We start from the raw sequence: 27,545 nt of genomic DNA on the forward strand, positions 1-27,545 counted from the left end.
ATGCTGGAAGGAAATTTTACTGATTAAGGTGACACTGGATTCCATTTATTTTAGTTGCAACAGACTAACACGGCTACCCTTCTGAAATTAAACAGAATTCTAGTGAACGTTTCCTTAAGTTTGAAAAGTTATGAGAAAAGTGCACTGAAAAGGATAAATAATCAAAGACAGTAAAAAAAAATTAAGTAGTTGGGGGCGCAGCTTCAGTACGCTGACCGCTCCTCCAGCAAACCTGGGGAAATGCAAATTTACGCCAAAAATAGGTCAAAGTCAATAGAGATTTTGTGATTTAACTTGAATTCAGATGACCGGATGTCAGGACACTGTGCTGTTGGTACAATCCCTACGTCTTCTAATGGGGCTTGTATAGGAAGCTTCCCAGTGCAGTGCACCCCACGAATCAAGATCTGTTTCCCATTTTGCTGACCAAGACGTGCCCTTTGGGGAAGCACATCTGGTGTCAGTCACACACTCAGCCATATGAATTGACACCCAATCAAGAGGGGCCCAGTTGCCCTAAAAGAGCCCTGGGCCATGTTTCTGAAAATACTTAGGCACTCACAAACACAAGGCGATTCAACGGTGGTTTAGACATCTGGATAGCAGCGTCATACTTTATTTAAAAGTAAACCCATGTAAAAACAAAGTTAAAATGAAAAAACGTGGTACCTGAAAAATAAATTATTTTGATATAAAACAAAATCCATAACTTAAAAACACGCTGAATATACAAAAAAAGGTTTTAAGCATATATACTTTACAGTATGGGAAAAACCGATAAAAGCCTTCTGTTGCACAGACAGATGACTTTATAAAAAGAAAAAAAGGGGCGGGGGGGAATTACACACGTTCAAAAGGAAGCCAAGTGAGAATAGAAAGGCGCCGTTTACAGCCCACATTGGAATCCGGGGGTGGGGGGGGTGGGATGCACTGGTGTGGATTGTTGTGGCTGGCGCCAGCCAACCCACACAAGGGCTACTCAGTTTTATGGGTTAAAATGTTTGACTCTAAAGCATCAAACACCTTTCCTCCTTAAAGATGATCTAGTGACAGAAACTGAAAATGCTGCAACAGATTAAACTGAATTGAGACAAAAAAATAATTCAAACGTAAAGAAGCAGTATTTCAAGATACAGGGGACTCGAGGTGGGGGGGGGGGAGAGGCAGCTACACTATCATCAAGTTTGCGGGGTTTTTTTTTTTAAAAAAGCATTAAACTGACAATGTAGAAATTCCACTGAATAAAGAGAAAAAAGTTTCCAGAAAACCTGTCCATGGTAGTCGTTTGTGGAGTGGAACAATGGTGGACACCACAGTGGACAACGAAGGTCAGGGCCGTGTGTGTGTGTCTGTGAAAGCAAAGCAGACACTGTGCGATGCAGGTTTGACACCTGGGCGTCACAACTTTTTTTTAAAAAAATCATGCACTGGGGAAAATATACAGCTTATTTGAGCCCAAAGTAGGATTATTTCAATACATGTAAAGTGCTACAAAAATCAAAAAGGCAGATAAAGAGTATTGTGTAACTTAATTTTAAACTCAACCCTTTGGTGGATGGTGGGGAAAACGCTGAGCTGCAATCATTACTGATTTGTAAAAGAAAAGCTATGTTACATCAAAAGTTCCTTTGTTTTGATTAAAAACAAATAAAGGAAGAAGAGAATATGGCATGGGTCTATGGATTTTCATAATTCTGGGGAAAAGACTTCCAGGATTTCATTATACATACACGAAAACCTTTGTTTCTTTATTTTGATCCAGCTGCTTCGCAAACTGGAGAATCCTGGCACCAAAAATGCCAAGAGACTACCAAGGTTCTTCTGCAGCAGAAAGCACTATGGCAGCTGTAAGTGGGGGAATTAACCCAAGCACCATCCCAGGTGGTAATCCATACCTGGGGGTGGGTAAAATTCTGTTCCTCTAACTAAACTAGTGGGAGAAGGGTGTGGGGGAGGAAAGAATTAGGACGAAGGAACAGCATGCATGCCTCCGATTTTGGGTATTGAAGCGATCACTGTACTCCTAAAAGGAAGTTCAATAAAAAGAAAAGCAGGAGAGAGAAGCCCACATATACGGGAAGAATGGAAATGGTTGCCCATACTTCCATCTTCGATTATACACTATATATAATTTTTTTTTTAAAAAAGTTTCCTGAAAAGTACATAGCTATTTGTACCTAGTTTATCACTTTAAATTTTCGGAAATTAACTCCCCACTCTGTGTAATTTGGGGACATCCTTCATCCCCAAGGGTGCTAAAATGGCACATGCAATGATAAAAATCACAACTGTACCCACAAAACGCAGTGAAGGTCAAAGCTTTGCAACAGGCTCTAGTCTCCTGACCCCCAAGGATAAGGTATTGTAGCTTTTCATACAAGGGCAGGGAGAGCATTCACCTTTCTTTCTTTTTTTTAAACACACCAGTGTTGGATTTTCCTGTTCTCTGGTAACAGGGGTTGGGTTTTTTGTTTCATCCAAATTCTTAGTAGCTCTCTATGAAATAAATGGTATAACATTCCCCTGGACCCTGCCCCCAGCATTGCAATAGTTTGCAAACACCGATATTACTACCAAAAAGAGAAATCTACTTTTTGTTTTAGAAAATAAAAAGAAGAGGACGGTGCAGATCTGAAAGAGTAAAGAAGTTCAAGACAAAAGACCCACTTCGGACAACGTAAAGGACTACTACAGGTTGGCCACCGACAGCTTATTCCAGAAATGTCACCTTACTTTGCCAAGGTCCTTTCACTTTCTGCACTGAAGAAATGGGGTCAAAGTAGTAACATCAACTGGGGAGATTGAGGCAAGAGCTGTTATCTTAAGTCAGCTGGCTGTCCCTACTTCTCATCCCACCTGGCATTCTTTGGGGGCCACGTCAACTTTGACACACTACCGAGATGAAGGTGACTGACCCTGCTCTGGCCTACCCTAAATAATCTCTTGTAAAGTTTGGTGGATAACCATGCCTTTGTATTCTCTTTGAACAGAAGCTTTTTTAGGGAAGGAGAATGGATATAGAAATGAAAACTGACAGACCTATGTAACAAGAATGGATCTAAACATTTCTTCCACTGCTGCCAGCTCATGCCAACTGGGCAACTATTGGTTTTTGCACTGCACACAACAACATGCAACAACATACTTGGTTTCCAGCATTCTATAGAGGTCTATATGAAGCCAAATCTTCACTGGCACAAGAAAATCCAGGTCCTCAACTGTAAAATTAACAAACCAGGAAGAGGACACACCCCATGAGAATGTTTGCGTTTTGTGCCATTCTAAACTGGCTTCACTTTTAAAAATGCTGCATTTTATAAAAATTACTATTGCCCATTACCTTTCCTTTCCATTTTTAACCGAGATCATGACCTAAAAATATAATTCAACCCTGGAAAAACAGGCACGTTTTGCGAATCGTATGTTGCTAATTCTTGGGACCTTTGGCTCTTCAAAATAGAAGTTGTGTCACATTCTTAGAAGGGAGCCCCCCCGGTGTTTCACACCAGAACACTGTTGCAAGAGCCCATGTAAGCCCAACAAAGCTCCAGGAAGCATTCCATTTGAGGAAGCACTCAAACATGGTTACAGGAAATGGGTAGTGGCTCAAGAATTTGTGAACCCAAGACCTGGGAAGTAGGATCAGGAAGATGAAACCCACGAAATAGGACTGGACTCAACAAAACTAAGTTCAAAAACACAAAAGCACATGATATACAGTACTACCAAGGAGAGCCAAATCTGGTTTATTCACTAGCCAGCAACCCCCCCCCCCTCCTGCTTTCTTTAACACAGCTGATGTGTAGGTGGCAGAGAGATCAGTGAATCAGGATCTCGTGAAGTACCCGCCAAAAAAAAAAAGAAAAAGAGCAAAGACCAATTCTCAATGAGAAAGGGTTGAAAGAAAAAAAGCAACCCCTAACACTCCCAAAATTTGCAAGATGATGGAAGCAGCAAAAGCACAAAGTACTCATCGTTTCACAGATTGTATTGTTAAAACTGACCTACAGAGATGAAGAGCTCTTTAAGAGATGCTGAGGAGATCACAACAGCCTTACTAGGGAACCCTATGCAAGAACTCTTAGAGGCAAACCCCGCCCCCACGTGTTGAGTTAAAAACTATCCCCTTCAAAGACTGACTTAATGATAGGCGTCAGGACTCTGCAGTAAAAATCAATGGCCACAATCTAAAGGAAAATTTCTTTGCAAGGTCCTTCTGTGGGGCACCCAGAGAAACTTCCCACAGGACTGGATCCTATTTATTCATGAGATCTTCTCAGCCTGTAATGAAGAGAATCTAATAACAAAGTAGTGTGCTCAATGACTTCAAATTCCAGTGTGTCCCATTACATGCACACTTCAGAAACAGCTAGAGATGGAAGAATGTTCTTATCTGCAATGATCATTCTCATGGGTCATGGCGTTGGACCCCACTATCTTCTCAGTGGGGAAAGGCAGCAGGACTGAACAAGGGTGGTTTGCAATCTACTAATATTGGGCAAGAGCAAAATGGCCCACAAGGGGCAAAGCAAAGAAGTCCACACTGATTTGGTAAACTAGAGTAAATGGGCAACTCAAGTCATTTGATGAATTGACTCATGAACACTGAAGGATTTAAGGCTCTCCCAAGTAAATTACCAAAGCAATGATCCAAAGGGCAGAATTGAGTACATCTGCAAGTGTTACTCTGAATCTGTCATTTGTCAAGTTGGTTATTGGTCAATGCTCCAATACAACACAATGATAGTGGAAAGACAGGATGCAAGCTCAAGATTTTGTAAAGAAAAATCTCTGCTCATGTTTTGGACCTTAGTGGTTGAAGAAAGATGGCAGAGGATCTTGAGAAGAGGCTAAGTGATAACTACCTGAAACACACCACGAGTGCTCTGTAACAGCATCTACCAAAGGTTACCACTCCAAGCCAGCACAGCAACTGAAATCTCCATGAGAATAATAACCGGCGGATTGAGGATTGCAGAAGGTCCTCCGAGCAACTTCCTTTTGGTAGTGTGTTTGGGATATTTAAGAGGTAACCTGGGCAGTTGGAGAGCTGGGAATAGCTTGAGCTATGCTGACATGGCCAGCTGTCAATGTGGCAGGGAGATCTGGGGAAGCTAAAAGCAACTGGAGGTTGGTGGAGACCAAGGCATCCTTTTACGAAACTCAACAGGTAGCTTTAAAGCTGGGTCAAGAAAGGGAAGAAAATGAAATGATCCCAGGGAAAATCAACACCCACAGAATTGGGGTGTGAGGGTCTCAGACACCAGACTGTGCAGAACAGCTTCCAGCATGCAATGGTCAGATTCTAAGATCTTACTTCAGTTGCGAAACAGATTTCTTTGAGCAAAATGCTATTGCTCTGTTTGCATACTATGGACTTTGCTATGTAACTTGCTAAAACCCTGTGCAAACCGCAAGTCACACTCAGTCAGTTAAGCAGACTGGCTGCCACAGCCAGCCACGGATCATCACCCATGCGATGTCCGATTGCACACATGTAAGTCATATTTCCTTGAAAATCAAATCGTTCTACGTTGAAGAGGTTTGTATATTTAAATGTCAGATGCTGTGCAGTATTGAGTAGGGGGGAAAAATTAAAATAACAAACCAAAACAAAATTTGAGCAAAAACAAATCAAATTTAATTGGCTTTTAAATGCAAAAGTAAAAACAAATGAAAACACAAAAAAGCAAAAGAAAATTAAACAGAAAACAGAACTCAAAGTTTCAAGGCAGTCTGCAGAAAACTTTGGGGATTAATTAAAATCTCAAATCTACAAAAAAAATTAAATTTTTGTCTTGGTTAAATCTCTAACTTGCATGTTTTACTGTACTCTTCTGCAGAACGTTCAGTATATAAAGCAGAACAAACCCCCTATTAAAATACAAACAAAAAAAAATCTAGTTCTTAGAAGGGATGCAAAAAAGTTACAATGCTCAAATGTTTTTAACAAGGTTTTATAAAAGAAACCTAAACTCAAGAATTCAGACTAAAAATTGTATTTGAAAGGAAGTTAAATCTTGCCACGGATCTGTTATCAGAAAGCAATGCACCAGGAGGTACTATTTGGAGATAAGAACTCTGAGGAAGTTCACACCTGGTTTGGAGTTTCATTATTTCTTTTTTACTCTGCTATCTCCCCAGAGTGACTCTGAAACTCTTTGGTCCATGTTTATTGGAATTGGGCTTTTAATTTCTATTTTTTTTAAAAAAAAAAAAAGAGAGAAAACTGAAGGCTTTCCAGTTTGTTTTGTCCAATGATAAACCAATCTGGTCAACAGTGTTTTTAAAACACTAGCATGTTTATATTCAGGCTGTCTTTCTACAAAATTAATTGCAATTTGTGAGTTAGGTGATGGAAGCTAAATTTGCTTCCACTTCCAAGCTTTGCTGAGCCTCGTTATACTAAAGCTTGGTAGGGTTTAGGCCTTGGCCAGAACAACTTCCACTGCCAACCCGTAAGTATAGTTACTACCATTAATTTAGAACTTACTGGGGAGGAGGGTCAACGTTCTACTGAATCTGGGCCTTGGCAGGTTCTCTACTATGAAACCACCTACCGGTCTCTTAAGGGAAAGTGTTTTGGACTTGGTTTCACTGCTACCCTAGAGATCTAGCCGGCATCATCAGTTTAGATTTCTGGGCTCAAGGGCAGGTTGTGAAAAGAACCGCTTAGGGGGAACCTGGAACCAATAGAACATTGCAAGACTAAAAAAACAAACATTTGAACATGTTGGTGGCATCCCAGAATATAAAACCCTTTTCCACTTCTTGTTTAGACTAGACAAACAACTTTGTGAAAATTGGCGCAAAATGACTTGTATGCTAAACAAAAACAAAAAAAGGTTTCAAACTTTTCCGTCACTCAATTATCTATTCCATACAAAAAAAAAGCCACGAGAGAAGTTATTTGTGGGACTTGTTGGTTTTGAAGGAAACCTGCAAGATTTTGTCCCCCAAGCGGTAGCCGTTAAGACTCGCTATGGCCATGGCAGCTTCTTCATAGTTTGTCATTGTCACAAAGCCAAAGCCTTTACACTTGTTGGTGTTGAAGTCGCGGATGACTTTGACGTTAGTCACCGCACCAAAGGGGCCAAACATCTGCCAGAGGATTCCCTCATCGGCATCTTGGCCGAGGTTGTAGATGAAGATACACCAGCCCGAAGAGGAGTTTCCTGGGACATTTACACCAGAAAGCCCACTCATGTGATCTACACCCATAGGAGAGAACCTAGCAAATAAAAAGCACATAATAGTTCATGTAAACAAAACAACAAAATAAAAAAGAGTCAGTTCAATCAAGCAAACTTGACATGGAATCAAATTAAGGAACACTGAAGGGGGACAGCTGTTGGGACAACGATGGCATTGACATGCCTCTGGTAGCAGAGTTGATCAGCAAAACATCAGGGGGTCTTGGAGGCACCTGCAGGACCAGGTTTTGTGGGTTAAGCACCCACTTTGCAAGATGCGTGAAGAGTCAACCTCGACTGGCAAGCAGATATGTATGGGTACAGAAAGAGAAGTATTTAAAAAGTGGGGCATAAAGGCCATGAAATGCAAGAGCTCCAGCACACAACATTTGTAGGCAAGTTCTAACATTTAAAAGAGACTCTCAATTTACAACAGCAGCTGTAATGCAAGAGAGTTCATTCTAGTCATACAAAGCTAGCTGTACACTTGCCTGAAGAAAGCCTACAGTCCTGATCAAATTAACACAGCAAAGCTATAAAGGTAGAATTTTTTCTCCTATAATTCTTCTTGGGTGTGGGTGTGTCTGTTCATATCTTGTACATCTTTGAGCTCAGCTTCTCGACATTACACAGCCCTGTGGCCCCACCATGCTAGGTCCCCCCCCCCCCACCGCCCGGTTAGGCAGATCTTTTAGGATGATTTGGGGTCAACAGTTCACGCACCTGGCAAAGCGGGCTGAGGTCCATGAAAGCTTGTGCCACAAGAAGTGCATTAGTCATTAAGCCCTTCTGCTTTCCTTGTGGCAACAGACTCACATGGTTACCCCTCTGGAATTTGCCAGGATGACAAGATCTACCAAGAACTGCTCCTACACAAGGACCAGCAAAGCAAATATGAGCAGGCACAAGGCACACGCATATCCTATCTGTGCCTATTTGGTGCATGTGCAGGAGGAGCTGCCGGCAGACTGCCTTGCTACCTAAAGAAGAAGCATACTGTGTCATCAGCAGGATTGGGGACATGCCAGTTCTAATACATCTTCATGCCTCATTCCTTCCTGAACCATGGGGATCTGATTCCCTTGTTGAACTAGCTTTGGGGAGCACTTCAGATGTATTTTTAGGTCCTTTCCAGATTCTGTAGCCTAAGTCTGCTTGTACAAGAACTCATTTAGGGATGAGTGGCCTCTTGGTTCAAAGCGTACTACAGGAAACACATCTCAATAAATGTGGACATTCTTCCCTAGCAACACCCACTGCCCTGCTCCCCTAATTCCCAGTGAAGTGTCCCACTGAGCTTGGCCTTCCAGACCTGACGGCTGCTCTGATACACGACAACAACTTTTTTTGCTTGGATGTTACTGCTGCATTTGGGAAGAGGTGGCAGCCCTTCTACCGGGAAAGGCAAGAGGATTGATAGTGTGCATTTAAAAATGGGTGAACTAAGGCTACCTCACACAGAGGATAGAATATCTCAACCAAACAGAACCAGAGGGACCAAAGGCTGAATGGCTTGTAATTCTCTGGCTGCTGACTCACCAGCTTGTCAGGGCATTGCTATACATCATGTTCTCTCAACCAGGAAGAGCAGCATACTGAATTGTTTAACCAAGAGTCATACCAAGGACACCAGGCCTATGTTTTATGACCAGATCAACCTCCGCAGTTCAAATGATCCTTCAGACCCTGGTGTGAGTGTGGGGAGGGAGCTCATGGAGAAACCACCTCCTGAGTGCTGCACTGTCTGAATAAGAAAGCAGTTGCTCCCCAAATGACAACTGGATTCTCACTTCAAACTGTGGCTTCCAATTCAGGTTTGGAGGGCTAGCATTAACTACAGCTTGCCAATTCAGATGTCACAGCAAACCAATAGACAGGAAAGGGAAGCTGAATCAGTGACGTGTTCACAGTCCTCCGAGTGATGGTTTGGAGGGCCATCTGAACCAGGTCATTAACTCCAACCCTGGCCCTGTTAAATTCAACATTCAGGGCAATAGGGTCTTGAATCTTAGCCAAAATACTTTCAGTAATGTAACATAGTGGGGAAAATCATCTACATGGAAGAGGCTGAGTACAGGCAGATAGAAGAACATGTATTTATTTAACATGTAACAAGAATTCTAGGACAAGAATTCTGAAAATACCCATCTGACTCTACACTTCTGGATAATGAAAATTAAAAAAAAACATGCAAGGGTTTCCACTGAAGAGGTAACTATTAGAAGGAATTTACAACAAGCATTATGTGAAATGAGCAAGGACTTGAAGGGGTGTGTGGGGTGGGGAGGAAAAACAAAAAAGACGAAAGCCAATGGAATAAGAAGCCCCAAACCAGAGAAATAAGAAGTCAGAAAAGAGCTGCCTCACAAAGATAGGGCTCAAATTTTCACGTGTATGCAGTGAATTAGATTTTTTAAAGGCACGGTTCAGACAGCACAGCAAACCATGGCTTGCCACTATGTGACAGATGAGAGGGGGGTAAGTGAGGCTTATATATTCCCATCTCTGCTCAGCTATATTGAGATTAACTAGTTCTGCAACATGCCACAAATGGCAGAAGTACTAGCAAACTGTGGCTTGCACTCCCCGCCCTCACCCCTACATTAATACCAAGGTTCCAAATAGTGCCTTGATCATGGAGAGGGAACCAATCAGCATGATGTTCCCCTAGGTTACCATGCATTACATCTAAACCATGCCAGCATAAACAGCAAAGGATAACATGGAGCTTCCAGAAAAACTGCTATACCCAAACTATTCTTGTGCTACCTTAGTTGTTCCTAAGAACTGCTAAGTAAACCTTTTGAATGTTATCCCTGAACTGCTATGGATTAACGGATTGTCCATCTCAAAACAAACCACTAATTAAGTGACTGCTAAATGATTAGATTATCTATAGCATGATTAGTAATAGTTCAATCAATAAAAAGTCAACTAGTTACTAACAGATTGCAGGCTAACTGGGGGCAGGACTGGGGGGAGATCTTGCTAGCCACTTTGACTCTGCTTAAAAGTAGCTGATTTATTGCTTTATTGGGATTCTTATTAGACTGCAGTTATTCCAGTAACAAACTATCTGAAAATGCAGAAAGACTGCTTTATTGTTAACTTTATTGATTAGTGTTGGATGATTAGCCTTAGATCAATCAGCAGCATTTTGAATAAGCTTTTGAGTAATGCTTTTCACTGGGTAAAGCTGTGGTTTTTCAAATTATGTTCTCATGAACTCTAACATTCCTCTAACATGAGGGTTCCTCAGGATCAGTGATTGTGGCTGAGCTTCTCCTCATGGGGCAAAAAGGGCCATGAAAATGATACAACACATACTTGGCCTTAATAGGTTTGCAGGTTCAATCCCAAGCATGTCCAACTAAAGGATGAGGATAACTACCTCTGTGATGCCTGTGACATTGGGTAGCTGCTGCCAAACGAAAATAGACCATGCCAATCTAGACAGACCAATGGACTGATTTGGTAGAAGGCAGCTTCATGGAGGGGAGGGTTGCGTATACTCAGAGCTTGTGTGAGGAATCAGCAAGGCCCAACTAGAACACCTAGTTAATCCTCAAGAGAGTTTTGCAACAGGATTCCATGTCAGCTAACCCCATGATCCTGAATCAGCGAGAGAGCCTGTGAACGGTCGACAGCTTGCCCAGCCAGAACAGGGCTGCTAAGGCTGTGTTCAAAATGCTGGAAAAAGACAACATTTTTGCCAAATGAGGATCCAGAGGAATGCATAAGGGATATACAGAGTGCAAGAATGCATCATTTCCTTTATTAGTATTACCCAACTGCTTTTTTTAAAAAAATCAGCCAGTATGGACGATATTTGGAGGACGGTGAGCAACAATAGGGCCATAAACCTTTAGCAGGACCTACCAAGGCATCACAAGTAATGCACACACTTTCACAGAGGACTTCTCCAGGCTACATGTTAAACAAAAAGAGGCAGGAGCAAAATGGGGGAATAGAGGAGGAAAAAAGACAACCGATTAAAGCAAAAGTCACACAACTATGGTTTGTAAACCGGTAGCTGTATTCAGGGCGCTTAAAACTGCAACAGCAAATATGTTATTGTTGCTTCAGGGAATATAAAATCATGGACACTGGCAGCAAACGACCAGTTTCTGAGTAGGCTGGCCTTCTTGATCCTGGACAAGAATTGCTGTAGATTATACTGATCTCTTCTTCACTTGAAGAGTCCCTTACAAGAAAGGTGAGTTAAAAAGGTTACAATAAATAAAAAATGCTTTAAGTACATTTTAAAAAGCCTTACATTTAGTTGCTACCCTTGTGTTGCTTGTCTCTGTTGTGGTGTTACAATATGAATGTTTATATTTCTGCAAGGTGCTTTCAACACTGTTTTTACTATGAAGGACAGTTTTAAAATAAATGCAAACTACATTTACTGACTGAAGGTAATTATTTTAATTTTACTGGAATCGTGCCATCCCTCAGAATGACAGCCAGACACCGTCTACAAGTAATTTTATGATGACATTGTCGTTTGATGGACTATGGGTTGGAGTCCTTGGATCCATTCCACTAGTGATGGAGCTTCCTCTCGAACAAAGGCTTAAAAGTGCCACCACCAGTTGAACAAATCTGCAGAATCCACCCTGTGTTATGAAGCATCACACAGACAGATATTTCAATCTTTATTAACATGGGAAAAGGTGGTCTGAAGGACTTTTTATCATCTATTGTGGGAGAGGGGTGGCAAGAGAGGGAGAGGGGAGAAAGAAGCTCATGGAACAGAACAGAAAGGGACATCAACAATGATTACTGACATAGCTGGGGAATACATATTTCATTTGGGTGATAATAGTAACTCAAGCGGCAATTAAGTTGGAAAAAAAATCTCAAAAGCTAGTTATAGACGGCACCTCTAGAATGACACAAAAATGCACTTAAAAAAAATCTAATGGAAGATGTTGGAGGTGCAATTGGGGCCGAGGTGATGGTTTCCACGTGAGCTGTCGAGAAACATGGGGAAAAAGTGGTTAAAGGAATACCAGAAATCACTGGATATAAAACTTACAATTGAATCCTAGTGTGACCTTTTTGGGATATTTAACAAGGATGGTACCTGTGACTGATGCATGGCTTTAGAGGGGATGGAAGACCCTAGTCATGGTTCAATTCACACACATGGTTAGGCTGAATGGAGACAATGATGGGAAATCGACCAAAGAAAAGCAGTCCTGACTGCCTATGTGATTGGAATGTGAGGGGCTTACAGAATGTTATTCCTAATATTTAGACATGTAGATTGTTTACTTCACTACTGCTGTCTTCTCTCCCTTTTATCTAACTACTGGAAGGGTTTTTTATTAGGGGGTGGATGTCTGATGAGGAGTGGTAATGATCTAAAAATAAAAAAGAGACGAGAGAGGAAGAGAAAGAGAGAGACACACACAAGTACAGAGCTCTGACAATTTTTGTTCTTCCTAACCTACCTGAATCTCTGAGCCTGGTGGTGAACAGGCCCCCCAAACCGTCTTGCTGGCGAGTGGTACAGCTGCGAGAGCAGTGCCACGTTTTTGTTCTGATTGGGATTGGCAGCAAACTTCACGGTGATCGGCTCAGAGGAACCAGGAGGCTTGTGGCCGTTGAAGTTTGAAATGGCCTCTTCAGCCTCAGACCGCTTGTCAAACCGGATAAAGGCAACCCCTCTGGAAAGACCTTGAAACCAATTAATAAAAATTTTTAAAAATGGGAGTACGCCATTTTTCATGCTCACCTCACCCCAAGCATCTCCTCTTGGCTAAGCTGTAGAGAGGCACCTTATAAACAGCAAAGAAGAGAAGAAACAATAACTTAGCCAGTGCAAAGCATGCTTATGATCAAGAATTTAAATAGGAAAAAGTTCAGCACACAGGGCTGAGAGAAGCGGGACTAGGAGGAGATGATTCCCAGAGTCCAAGTTGCTCTGAGAGCCTGAAAAACCTGGCTGTCCACCTACCTTATTTTGTTCTCATGGCAGAGCAAGGAAGCAAGGAGCCCACGTCACGCCTGTTGGTCCAGGCCAACAACATAAATCTTGGGCAGGGGCTCCCACGACAGCTAGATTCCTTTATCTTATTTGCTTGATTTGAAATCACAGCAAATGCTTTACTGGATTCCTAGAGAGGCCCTTTCCTTATAAGCAATGGACAAGTTCCTTTCCCAATAAATGTGTGTCCATCACCTAGATTCAACTCCTTGCTTATACATGAAGCTGCTCTGTGATCTTGGGCGAATCTTAGATAATGCTGAGGATGTCTGTGAGGATAAAATTGGAGGGGGTGGGGGATGGAATGATGTACATTGGTTCCAGCCATTACTGAAGAAGCTCGTCAGATGCTTCCAGAACAATTTTAGTTGTCAACCTTACTGTACCACAGCCCGAAGCTATGTACTTTGTCTCAAGGAGACCATACTTCAGATCATCACTGCTATCTATTTGCAGAATGAAGGTGACTCTGAAAGTGTTTGTGTGTGTTCTGTATCCAATTTCAATCACTGGACCAATCTTTTTTTTTCAGGATCAGCAGGGGCAAAGGACTGAATCCAACAAATCTCTTTTCTCCATGCTAAAATCTCAGAAGGGGAAGGGTTCCCTGCCCATTCCAAAGAATTGCAGTCACACCTCCACTTTCAAGTGTTCCTGTTACCCAGGGCCAGAGGCTAGGAGAGAAAAGTACAACCCGATCTGCACTCTGGGTGGCCACCATAGTGCAAACAGGAGCCAGCTGAGCCAGTGGAAAGTTGCCCAACCTCCAGCAGCAGCGTTGCCATGCACACCTGTAGTTTGGTCAACCAGCACGCGCGAGTTGATAATACGGCCAAACCGTGAAAACATGTCCTCTACATCTTTCTGCGTCATTGTCCTTGGCAGCCCGCTGATGTACAAATTTGCATCTTTGATAACCTCAGAGCTGGGGCGGGCATACGACACCTGAAAAGGGGGAAAACAGGTAAATCTTGATGTAGGAACACACATTTTAATTGGTCTTCCTTCCTAGGTGCCTATGGCTTCCCTGGTCAAGCTTGCATCACAAACCCACCAGTGTCATGGTCTAGCTAGAAGTACAACCTTGCTAAAACTAAGCAAGTGTGGGTCTGGATTATGGTTTGGATGAGACCTCTTCTGGACCCCATCCTCCTGCCACATACCACCTTTGGATCCCTGGATGCAGGATGTCTGCCACAAATAAAGTTACAACACTGCAACAAAATGCAGATAGAACTGGAGGGAACATGAGGTGGCATGAGGAGGAATGCTATTCAGCTCCCAAGAAACAAAGGGGTCTAGAAAGCTTTGGAGAGGTAGGACACACAGAAATTCTGGGCGGAGGTTGACTTCTTCTGGCTTTGCCCCACTGAGTCACACACACATGCTTTTACCTTGATGGTCTTAGACTGCAGCCTCAGGCCATTCAGTGTGTTTATTGCTCTCTCTGCATCCTTTGCTGTCACATAGTTTACAAAGCCGTAGCCCAAACTGTGCCCTGTAGGGGGAAAAGACATTTTTAAGTCGCAACAGAGAAAAATACCAAGGCTGTGTGAAATAATGTGCAGATGGAAGAAAGATTCCTTCATGGTACTGTCTGTTTATACTGAAAGCCCCAGTATAGTGAAAGCTCTTCAGGAGTATGGAGGGTTTTTTTAAAAAACATTAAAGGCTAAAGAACCCAAACACAAAGAAAAGACCTGCAAGGAGAAATTTTCAGTAACACTGGGGCTTTGTTTTAAAGAAAAACAGTGAGTGAAACTTCATTTTAGTGGTCTACATGCACCTGCACAGTAAAAAGCAGAGTGTTAAGAAGCTCCTACTCTCTCAAAAATTGATTGCAAACACAGTTATGTACCCTGCTACTTAAGAAACAAAGCCCTTCTTTGGGCATGTGGGACCAAGCACACAATCCTTTGGGTCCCAAACCAGTTTCAAACAATTCTTCACAACTGGGTCACAAACTTATTATCTACAAAGTACAAAGATGACAACCTACAACTTCTAGAGTGGAAAATTGTGAGGTTAACATAGGACCTTTGGAGAGACTGTGTAGGAGGCCCACTTAAGCTGAACAGATGTTGGGGGGGGGGACCATACTTTTGAACTTCTGTTCCAAACCATGCTAGCAGCTTTCCTGTAAGATGGAGACTGGGCAAAGTCAGGGAACTTTGAGTTACCATGAGCACATGCACCACAAGCCACCAGCTTCCATTTTGGATAGCCAAGAGGATCCCCCCTCCCAAGGCTAAGGAATTCTGTCAAAAGCCTGAGCGAATCTGGCCAGAGTGTGGTTGGCCCAGGAGACAGCCAGTGTAGTGCAGTGAATGAATCAGGAGCTGGAAGATTTGAGTTCAAACTCCACTCTGCCAGAAAACTTGCTGGGTGATCTTAGCCTAGTCGCTCTCTCTCAGCCTTGCCTAACTCATAGGGCCGCTGAGGATAAAACTGAGCAGGAATCATGTATGCCACCCCGAACTCTTTGAAAGACTATATATATAACACTTCCTTTGCACTGTACACTGCCTACTCTGAGTTACTCTGGGATGTTACTCTGAGATGGCAGCTCGGCAACAAAGTCTCAATCAGTGATGACCAAGACATCAGAGGGCGCCATTCCACCAAGAGCTTGCTTACAGGGCCCCCACATTCCTTCGTCTAGATTCATGGCAAAGAATATCCTTAATTTCAGTGAAATTTCGTTCAAATTTGTCAAACAGAATCCGTAGTTCTCCCCTTTAAATTAACAATTTGAGGATCCCCCCCCATTAACCACTGCATAAAGTGTAACAAATTAGGAAGACAGAATTTAAAGAGATTTGGTGCATGATGTAGTAATTAGCTTTTACTTATTACACAGATGGGCAGTAGATTCAGGATTTTTAAAAATTCTTTCAGCAATGACCAATTTATTAAATATACACAATGAACAATTAATTTATGGAATGTGCTGCTAGAAAACGGACAGTGGCTTAGATGACTTTAAAAGAGGAGATCGGGCAAATTCATGGAAGATGTCTGTCAATGCCTATTAACCACAATAGTTAAATTGCATCTTCAGGTACACAGGCAATTCTCTCCAACTTCTAGAGACCCACCCACAAGAGGAAACCTCCATGCCTTACTTATGGGCTTCCAAAAGCAGGAGACCGGAAACAGAATGCAAGACTATGTGGACTTCTGGTGATCCAGGAAGGCCTTTATAATAATATGATAATCAGGCACAGTTCTGCATACTGTGCAAGAAGTAGGTAACAATCTAGAAGAAACTCTTAACCCATCAACTGCCTCTCAAACACAGGAATGAACTTCAAAAGAAGGCAAGCCCAATCTGAGAGCCAGGTTACACCAACATCTGCATACATTACCGACATTAACATCTGCATAGAAGCCCCACCCACCTTGCTGGATCCCACAGATCTGTTGCCCTCTTGGAGGCACTTTCCTCTGAAAAAAGAGGCTCCCCTGCATCTGGTGAAAAGAGCTGTGGTTCTCGAAAACTTATGCCTCAATAAAGCTGGTTAGTCTTAAAGGTGCTACTGCACTCTTTACTATCCTGCATTAAAGGAAGTCTCCTGGCACTAGAGGAAAGTGCCACTGCTAACAGATTCACAGGATCCAACCCATGCAGAGAGCGTTCGTTCTTCCACTGCAATTTGTAGTGGAAGAATCTCTCTGTGACACTGAGAGATCTCTGTCTTTTGGTGCGACACCTCTGAAGATGCCAGCCACAGCTGCTGGCGAAACCTCAGGAACTACAATGCCAAGACCACGGCTATACAGCCCGGAAAATCCACAACAACCAACACTGTCTTTCTTTTAAATAAACACACGTAATTTACCTGCAACTTTGTCACGTATCAGCTTTGCAGATTCAACTTCCCCAATGCTGCTGAACAGGCTCCGTAATTCATCCTGTGTCATGTTCTGAGGGAGGTAGTTAACAATTAAGTTTGTCCTACCAATATCGTCCCTGCAATCTTCAGCCATGTGATCTTCATAACCATTAGACATTTTACTTAGAAAAGAAGCCTGTCGGAAGACAAAAGAAGGAGCCCCTCATAAATTCTGGGATTTTTTATTTTGTCAAACAAATTGCAACTGATGCTGATAAGACAAATTAAAGGACAAACAGTTCCTAATAATGTAGAACAGATTGATTAAACAATGCATTGCACACTTCAGAGCAGAATGACAAAAATAACGTCTACAGGACAGAACGATAAGCACAGAACACAGCACAAACATTTGCACATTCTTTCAGTTAACAGGCTATTTTTCCTACAAACTGCTGCAGAGTGTGTGTGGCTACTATAGATTTTCCAATTGTGTATGCAACTCACAAGGTAAGATACTGTCCCGCTACAGTCACATTGGCTATGACCATTTTTAATATCACTCTACATAACTCACAAGATCCGTTATGTAACAGACTAAAATATGGAATTCCAAGAAATTTAAAATGACCAATGTCCACAAATGCAGAGCTACTGTACACATTACACTCCAAAGCAATCCTGAGATATTCCGTCTTCTCAAGGTATCAACAACAAGATCCCAAACTCATAAAATTAAGCTCATTTCACTTTTCATCAAGGCAATAATGAGGAGAGATTCCATTCACCAGATTCAAAAAGAAAACTGAAACATATCAAAGAAGTTTTGTAGTTATTAGGCTGGGCACACATCTTAAGACTACCGCAAGGTGGAAGTGGTGTCAGTCTTCTGTATTAAGTTTTAACACTATGCAGTGTTCTATTAAAAGATACAAAGGTTGGCAGAAAAAGCCATAAACATGCATGAACTCCAAACTCAAAATAGTTACTTTTATACACATTTTCTCTCTTGGGTGAAAAGTAAAGGCCTGTCACTACATGACACAATGAACACATAGGTCCTCATTTGAGATGCAAAAATATTTATCATTAGAACGGTGAAAATGTGGAGAGTGAGCACACACCCATGTGTCAAAGTTACTTTCCTAGCTGGCTGCAGCCTTTTCATCCAGCCCAATACTGGGAACCTCAAAGTTCCCAGCCAGATGGCAACATGAGCTCTCTGCTGAAGAGAAGGGACACATTCCTGAGCTTGGCATAAGAAGGTCCCAGGTCAAATCCCAGGCACCTGTGGATAAAGGGTATTGGCAACACCGGGAAGTCCTCTACTTGGGAAGTTGCTGCCTGTGGGAGTAAGCAGGCTGAGGCTAGTATGCCAATCAGCCTTCTGGAGCTGCAGACAGGATCCCACAGTTAGGGGAGCTGCTACAGTTCTACATGGAGTTTCAAAAAAATGTACAAACGTTCCAGCCACTTCCTCATAACCTATACAGACTTCAACGCTCTCTCAGTAAACCTAAGTGGCAGTGTATATTTTAGTGCACGAGCGCCAGAAATTATAAACAAAACTTAACTATTATAACTTTTGACTAATTATAATGAATACCTTTCTTAAGCAAATAATGTCCTTAAGTTAATTCTACTCCAAATGATCTTCTTGCCATCTTCAGAACTGTAGTAGCTGAAAAGAAATGCCTTTTGGGAGTTACTACTATGGCAGAGTAAGGGCCATCACGATCTTGAAAACCCCACCCACACCAAAGGAAATTATGGCTCTGTATGTCTGTGTGTGAGCATGCCACTGTGGGAGGGCACCACCCACCACACTGTGTGTGCTTTAAACCAAAGGTTCCCCTATCCTAAGCACAAATCCCCATTAGTTAAACTGGAGTTGTCATGTCACATATTCAAAAACAATTTCCTCAACACAGTTCCTGAAGGGCATTCACTGGCTTCACCATGAAAGCAACCCTGTAGCATTTGTCAAAGCAAATCTTTTGCACTTGTCCCCAAGCACCTTTTAGGAGAAAAACTCATGGAGAGACTGTTGGGATACGGTTTCACCCTTTACTGCCACTCTCCTAAATGACAAAAGTAATGTGCTATGAATGGCTACAACTGCACAGTTGTTTGTATATTCAGGGGAGCGTGGATTGAGGAATGTCTTTTACCAGGGCTGCCAACAATCGAGATGTAATGCTGAATGATAGCAGTCCAGCATGTTATACCGACCACTTCCAAAACTATGGCTAACCATGACACCTCCATCAGCTCCATGAAAGCTGCACATGCCACTCCTTCACCCTCAGATTGATTGGTCCTGGGAGCTTTCAGGGGGCTGTGCTGTGCCAACAGAGAAATTCTAGGAGTAGCAGTATCCATAGCTGGGTCACCTCCAGTTTAAAATGAATAGGGAGAAAAAAAGCCACTCATACAGTCCCTGTAGTGTTGACCCATGATACAACAGCGGCACAGAGCATGCAGTCGGTACAAGAAAAGTACTGTGGCCAGGATGAGAGGAATGTCTCAGAGAATGCCAGCACCATGGCAACAAGTTGGTATAAACAGAATTACAATCCTAACATTTATCTATCTAGTGCCTTTTTATCCTGCCCATCCTACAGAGCAGTGTGCATGGCTGTTCCTCATTTTATCCTTACCTCAACCCTGACAGGTTTAGACAGTGCCTGCTCAAAGGTAACCCAGTGAACTCCACGGTAGATAAAAGATCTGAATTAAATAACTCACTAATTACTACAATAACCTGCAAATACAAGAACATACATCAGCAGAGGCAGGCTTGGAATCAGGATTCCCTATCTGGCATTTTTTCATTGTACCATAGCTCTAGCCCCCATCCTACCTGGAAGAGCAGTGAAGCAGGATTCCTAACCTGGGCTTGCTGCTGAAAGGGATAAGATTGCATCTCCCACATCAGATAATGATTACAAGAGATTGCTATTGTTCTTGTGAATGGGGGCTCTGTACTTCTGCTGATTACATAGGAATTGTATGTTATCATTTCCTTCCCTGCCCCCACTGGCTTGCTGAATTTTATGGCTCTTTGAATCTGTTTATAATTTTCTTCACAATTTTATTTATGTATTTATGCCTAGTGAAGATCCACCCACATGCATCTGACTAAGTGGGTTTACTCCAAGAAGGCTTCTACTTAAATAAAAACTTGTTAGCTTTTAAGGTACAAGTAGATTAACATTGCTGCCCATCTGGAACTGATTATAGAGAAGATTTTCAACTCTGCCTGGAGCAAACCAGGATAATTTGACAGTCTGAGGCAATACTGCCTCTTTCACTTGACGTCTCTATGCAGACTTTCTTAGCAGGCAGTGGGCAACTCTCAGTGCATACCAAAAAAGCTTGGGAGCAGGAACCATGCTGCCTCCCAAGAGTTCATGCTGTCTGGTTCCTTGAAGGAGACATGGGTGAGAAGGTCAGGCCAACCAAATTTCTATCAAACTGGGTCTATCCTAAAAATTGAGAGAGTGCTGGCATGAAGATTTCCTTCCAAGAACATACTCCAATCTCAGACATCACTTGAGAAGTCGTATCACTAGCTCTCCTCTATTCAACAAATGCATGAATGAATGCATGCGCAGGCACACGCACACATACTACAGAACCAACCCTAATTGACATCAATCTTTCCATGTACAAAAGCTCATTTCATGCTCCATGGAGAGAAGGAGGAAGTGAATTTCTCTGGAGCTGTAGAGGGACAAAAATGCATTGCTAAGTTGAAACAGAAGAGGTCTTTCAGCAGGGAAAACACTAAAACATTAGAAATGCTGGATTCTACACTTCAGCAATTCTGAATCTGCTGCTTGTGCATGCCATCTTTTTTCCCTGTAAAATTAAAACTGAAGCAAGAATCTGAGATTCTAATGGACTCCTAACATTTCAGGGTATATTTCAAAGGGCGGTGGCAGGGGGGATCTGTTGCAACCTCCTTCAGGGAAAGGAAAGCCAAAACAAGATTGACCCAAACAAAGGAGACACGACACTATAACAGAATGAATATCCTGATGAATATGTTTATTGTTCTATTTAATCATGGGACAAAAACAGAATTAACAGGAAATGGACCAACGGGACCTGGCATAAGAAAAATATTTGTGTGTGTGATGCCCTCAAGTCATAGCTTATGGCAACCCCTCGTGGGGTTTTCATGGCAAGAGACAAACAGAGGTGGTTTGCCATGGCCTGGTCTTTGCTGGCGGTTTCTCATCCAATTAATAATCAAGGCCGACTTCTTTATTTATCAGCTACTAAGCACTGATGATTAATATGGGCTGCCAATCCATCTTGCTTGGGCTGCTATCTACTTACATGAGAACATGCACCACTGATCTTTGATTTACTTCTGAGTAAACTGTCCTGACCTGCATAGTCCAGGCTAACCCAATCTCATCAGATTTGGAAGCTAAGCAGCGTCAGCCCCGGTTAGTACTTGGATGGGAAATCTCCAAGGAAGTCTAGGGTTGCTATGCAAAAGCAGGCAATGGGAAACCACCTCTGAACATCTCTTGCCTTGAATCTCTATGGGGTTGCCTCAACTGCAACATGATGACAACCCCATCCCCCAACAGATGATAAAACCACTCATCAAGTAAAAAGATTCTTGGATTCTTGGAGCTTGAGGTACATTTTTCATTATTTAAAACTTATATTCCACTTTTGCTGTGGGGTCATTTCCCTCTGCAAAAACTGCTATGGAGGTCATTTGGTCAAAAATCAATTTCTTGAAGAACACCAGAAGCACATTCTCAAATAGGTGGGTCTTTTCATGCACAGTAGATAGAAAGCAGTCCCCAGCTGGATTCTTGGCAGTATGGCTGCTAAAAGAGATGCTGGGGATGAGAGGAAGAATATATCTTCAGACCTTTCCGCCAGACCTCTGGCATCCCTGCTGCTACTATCTTTAGGAAGTTCCACCCAATAAAAAATGGGAAGGTCTTCTGAGCAACCTCAAAAATATCGGTCCACAGAAAATACCTACTAGCAGTCTGCCCTCATATACCTATGTTGACACATGAAACTGGCTTCTACTGAATCCGCCCACTGATCCCCCTAAGTCAGTATTGTCTGTTCAGACTGGCAGTGGCTCTCCAAGATCTGAGATGGAGGTCTTTCAAATCCTATCTGATCTTATTAACTGGAGATGCTGGGGATTGAACCTGGGGCCTTTTGCATCCCAAGATACTCTGCCACGGAGCCACAGTGTTAATCATTCATGGCTTGAAAAGGAAGAACAGAAACCAACATACAGAAAGGCCTAGTTCACCACCTCAATGAGATGATGCAAAAAAAAAAAAAACAAAAACCCCACCCCCAAGAAAAACCATCCAATACCAGTCTTGCAGTTGTTAACAAAAATTTAACCATTTCCTGTGCCATTAAATCTAACATTTTGTCATAATTCAATTTAAAAAATCTCAGAGGCCTAGGATAATATGACTCCTAACACCTTTAATATTTTAACAGCTACCATTTCCCAGTATTTCTGGGCATATTCGCATAACCACTGCATGTGGAAAACGTCAGCTTTATCCTTAGACCAAAAATCTGACCTGGATAGCCCAGGCAAACCCAATCTTCTCAGATCGCAGAAGATAAGCAGGGTCGGCCTTGGTTAGTAACTGAATGGGAGACCTCCAATGACCTCCAACGAAGACCAGGGTTGCAGAGTTAGGCAATGGCAAACCACTTCCGTTAGTCTCTTGCCATGAAAACCTCACCAGGGGTCGCCATAAGTCAGATATGACTTGATGGCACTTTCCATCATCCTTAGATCAGTATCAATGTGCATGCACCTGAAAGATTTGAATATATTTTTGATAATGTTGAAGATTATAAATGTCATTGATGTATTATTTTATAACAATTTTCTTTTAGTTGTAAGCCGACTGAAAACAATGATCCCTCCAAGTACATATACTTCCAAACATTGTGACCCAACACATATTCTAAACAATCGAATCACCTTGGCTCATGACTTTTGACAACTTCTTCTGAGTCTAACAGCAAGATACATAATTTAGACTAAAGACCATGTTTATTTTTAACACTAACCCATCTTCATATTGTGAAACTCTCTTAATCAATGTCTTCTTAAGAAAGGAAACAACTTTTAATCTGTAAATGACTAAACATACTAACAGCAATCTTGCTAGTTAACCTTATGGTCTCATAAGGACAATCATGCTCTCATTTACCAAATCCTTACCACAAACAAAACTAGCTTTTCCCATATATCTATTTGCATATAATTCTGATATGCAATTATGCTCCTTTCCCTCACTGCTGATGCGAATGGGGAGGTAGCTGAGGCAATTCTACTTCTCAAGTTATTCCAAAGTAATCTTAAATCATTATGTTATCTCCTTTACAGAATTTCTTCCTTTCTGCATTCCTTAACCATACCCATGCATATAAATGCACCTTAACAAAGGTACTTTCAACAGTTAAGAAGGATCTATCATCTTCTAGTCTAAACCTTTCCTTGATCCAAGATAGCTTCACAGAAATATAATAATTTTTAATATCTGGAATCAGAGATCCTCTTTGTTTCCAAACCACTTGGGCTGATTTCATTTTAACTCTTTTATTGTTCTATATAATACTATTCTCAAGCTCTTGACATTCTCTCAAGAGTTTTATCTGGGACACATGCTGGAATATTATTGAACAAGAATATCAATTTTAGGAATACCAAGTTTATAATCTTTCTGTATCCCCAGATCAGATAGCTTCACAAGATCTTTAGATATCATAATTCCCAAATACCTAAATGCTCTGCTATTAATCCTATTTTTTGGAAACAGAGTTCTCTTCAAAAAGTGATACATCAACATAGAATGTAAAAGCTTCAGTTTTTTTCAAAATTTATTTCATATCCAGAGACTTTACTATAATCTTTCAATATCTTAAATAGTTCCTTGAAATTATATTTTGGAACCGTCAGATAAATTATCACATCATCCACAAATAAATTTCTTGTGAACGTCTGATGCTGTACATTAATGCTGCGTTTTAATTAACAACTTTTAATGTTTTTATTTTACTTTGTAAGCTGCTTTGCACAGGTTCCCATGGTAAGTTAGCATTAAAATGTTCTTAATAAATAAGGGCATGATTATCTGCCCTGCACAAATCGATAAAGTTCTATGCTGGCTACCAAAATTGGAAATAATTTTCTAGACCTATGGGAAAGGCAACCACTTGTACTGGCTTACAAAAAGCAAATCTGAAATTATGCAATAACAAGAAAACTAAACAATGAAGAGCAATTTGGGGTGAGCATTTTTTTGCCTTGCAGACTCAACAGCAGTGGGAACTAAATTATATGTTGCCACAAATCTAACATCTCTTTTCTTTACAAAGTGAGGGGCTGATTATCAATTTGACAGCAAAAAGTAGAAAGTCACTTTTTTAGAAATAAAATAATGAATAAAATGGGGAGGGGGACCAAACATTAGCCACAACATTCCTTCTACAATCAAAAATGTTGACTAACAGTGCAACCCTAAGCAAAGTTACTATTGAAATCAATGGGTTTAGACTGGAGTAACTCTTCTTAGGATTGGGGTGTAAGAGATATATGGTTTCCATTGCTCCTAGAAGGCCTATCCAACCCATTCTAGCAAACATCTTTAATGCTTAATAGTGTTTACACTCTTAGAAAGCACAGACATGCTATCCATTATGTTATGTTCTCAGCAAACAATTGTTCTGCACATCCCACACAAACCTGCACACATTGCACTCCCTCAAACCCGCAGCTATCTTCTTTGCTATGAGGCGGCTGGCTGCTTCAAAGAAGAATCATCTACACAAATATTCACCGTGACACTGCTAGATATACATCCTTGAGAACAAGAAGAGTATAGCCTCAGCTATCAGACTTGGAGAAGCAGAGTTCAGCTGCCATCAGGGCTGGAACATGGGACGAGTTTCAAACTGGTGGCATTTTGGAGGTTTCCATGTGTCCAAGTCACCCAGCTTCTGGGCTCCAGCCAGTCAACACCAGCAATAAATATATAAGCAAAGTGCCTGTACTGGAAGAGAGCTTATAACCATCCAGTTTGCAAGCTGAACAACTCTTGACAAAGCTGGTGATTTTCTGTGTACCACTGTTTTTAAGGGGCTTTCAGATTACAGCTTCCTGAGTGGATATAAAACTGAAAGCTGACCTTTTAAAATAGGCTACTTAACCCCAGGCTGGATTCTGGTCCCTGGCTACAGAATACCTTCTGCACACCCAAAATTGTTCCATGCTTAGCAATTTTAAAAATGATTTATCTAGGACGCTTCTATCATCAAATTCAAGTTCTCTGTTGACATTATCAGCTGAAAAGTCTGGAAACCTGGGGCGACAGGTACAGTATGACCCCCAGGGCTCATTTTGAGGGGGAACGCGCAGGAACACAGTTCCGGCAGTTCTCCAAAGAGGTCACATGTCAGGCGGCTACACCCCAACTGTCAGCCATTTGGGGGCCTGTTTTGGCTGGGATTGGGGCCGAAACGGCCCGGATCGGGCCTCTGACAGGTGGTAGATCACTCTCCCGATCAGCAGCAGCCCGATCCTAACCATTTGGGGCTCCTTTTTGGCCATTTTCAGCCCTTTTGCCATTTTGGGCCCCATTTCGGCCCTGAATGGTCAGGATTGGGTCCAAAACAGCTAGGATAGGTTATGTCAAGGGTGTGGCATATGCTAAAATGTTATGCTAATAAATTATGCTAATGAGTTCCTCCAGCTCTTTTTCTACAAAATGACCCCTGATGACCTCCCAAGGGGAACAACCCTGCAGTTTTCTGCTATTGGCAGTCATGGGAACAGCGAAAGGGGTCGTTTCAAGAGATGGTTTATATGCATGCCATTTAATATTTCTTTTATCACAATTTGATCAAATTCTCCAGAAAGCTAAATGCCATAATGATGGCTCATAACTCAGTACTTTCCCTGACCATTCTACATATAAAAGATGAACAACAATGAACTCCTTTACAGGGCAATTGCTATAAAGATTAACTCAAGATAGCCAATATGGTATAATGGTTAGACTATTGGCCTAGGACCTTGAAGTTCAAATCTCCAGTCAGTCATCAAGCATGCATGACCATTGGACAGTCAGCCTGACCTCCCTCACAGGATTATTGGGGGGTGGGGAGATGAGGCAGACAGAACAATGCATGCTGCCCTGATCTCCTTTGAGGAAAGTAGGAGAAAACTATATGGATTGCACACATGACATAGTTAGAACTTTACAAAGAGGTTCTTCCATCCTGCTGGATACAGCTTCAAATGGAAAATGGAGGGAAGGGGCTCTCAACAGCCACTGATGGGGACAGGGGATAGAAAGCAGCCAGGCAGCCTTCCATTATAGCAGAGTTGAGACTCAGTTGAGAAGTCTCCCTCCACCCCCCCGCCAACCATATCTTCTCCTCCAAGATTAGGAGCTCTAATATGCCAATTTGCTGCCAATTCTAGTAAGTCTATTATTTAAAACAATAAATTTGGAATAGAGCCTTACAACTCTGTTAAGGATTTAAGTGGCCTTGGCCTGTAAGTGGCCTTGAGCTAAAATTGGAAAGATGGAATACAAGTTTAAGTGTTCAGTGCCACATGGGAGGCGGTGTCAATCCACTGACCACTGGACTAGTCAAATATTGCATGAAAGCAAGAAGGCTCCTGTGCAGGGGGCAGCTCCCACTTTCTATTTCATTCCTAGCAAGGGTGAGGGCTGCTTGCCCTACAGTCCTGGAACAGTGAGGGAAAGACATCACAGAAAAGCAAGGCTTCTCCCCTACTGCCTATCAGTTCTAATTATAGGTGCATCTAAGTATGCTTTTAAGAGTTTTAAAACTTTGTTTTAATTGTATTTTTTTAAATGAAGTGTAGTTATAGGCTGATTCTGGAGTTACTGATTAAGAGTTGGTGCCTTACTTAACACTGTTACAGTAACTCTAATTATATGAAAACTTATGGACACTGCTGCACCACCACAGGTATTTGTTTGTCTTAACTATTGCAAATTAAGCCTATTGATTATGGAAGTATTATTTGGATTGCTCTAAATAAATACTTTAAAAACACTCAATCTGTGTGTGATAGGTCAATTGGCCAAATCTCTGAGCGGTAAAAAAACTCTCATTTCTCAACCGACCATTTTAGTTTTGTTTGCTTGTTGAAGCTTACAATGTTGATTTTCCTACATACCTGAGAGAACCTCAAGCACACATTAAACCCTACTTGGTGAATACTGGTTCACTGACCTGCTCATAAAGAAGTTGAGTAAACTGAGTACCTAACAGAGATAACAGTACAGATATAACTATCTAATAATAATTAATCTGAGAGTAATTTAGCAGTGTAATGGTCAGGGTGTCCCAGAAGGACTAGGACCTTGATTCTAACCCTCATGTAGCCAGCTCACTGACAATGCCATTTCTAACCAGATACACAATTCAAAATTCACTGATCCTGTTTAGGGCTGCACTGTG

At 41.8% G+C, this 27,545-nt stretch overlaps 1 protein-coding gene across 2 annotated transcripts in view; it reads right to left on the reverse strand.

Annotated features, from left to right (window-relative positions):
• Positions 1 to 591: 591 nt before the first annotated feature.
• ELAVL1 (ELAV like RNA binding protein 1) overlaps positions 592 to 27,545 on the reverse strand; it is a 29,327-nt gene continuing 2,373 nt past the window's right edge. The window contains exons 2-6 of one of the 2 annotated variants that reach the window (XM_054979097.1): positions 17,031 to 17,220; positions 14,583 to 14,686; positions 13,980 to 14,133; positions 12,653 to 12,878; positions 592 to 7,231 (exon numbers count right to left, since the gene is read on the reverse strand). In XM_054979097.1, the coding sequence (XP_054835072.1) occupies positions 6,907 to 7,231; positions 12,653 to 12,878; positions 13,980 to 14,133; positions 14,583 to 14,686; positions 17,031 to 17,202 (981 nt within the window). In that variant the 5' untranslated portion in view covers positions 17,203 to 17,220 and the 3' untranslated portion in view covers positions 592 to 6,906. Of the gene's footprint in view, positions 7,232 to 9,275; positions 11,398 to 12,652; positions 12,879 to 13,979; positions 14,134 to 14,582; positions 14,687 to 17,030; positions 17,221 to 27,545 lie in introns of those variants that run through there. The other variant, XM_054979098.1, reaches the window with a different exon arrangement.

This window comes from Eublepharis macularius, chromosome 5 (assembly GCF_028583425.1).
Source record: "Eublepharis macularius isolate TG4126 chromosome 5, MPM_Emac_v1.0, whole genome shotgun sequence".
Taxonomy (NCBI): Eukaryota; Metazoa; Chordata; class Lepidosauria; order Squamata; family Eublepharidae; genus Eublepharis; species Eublepharis macularius.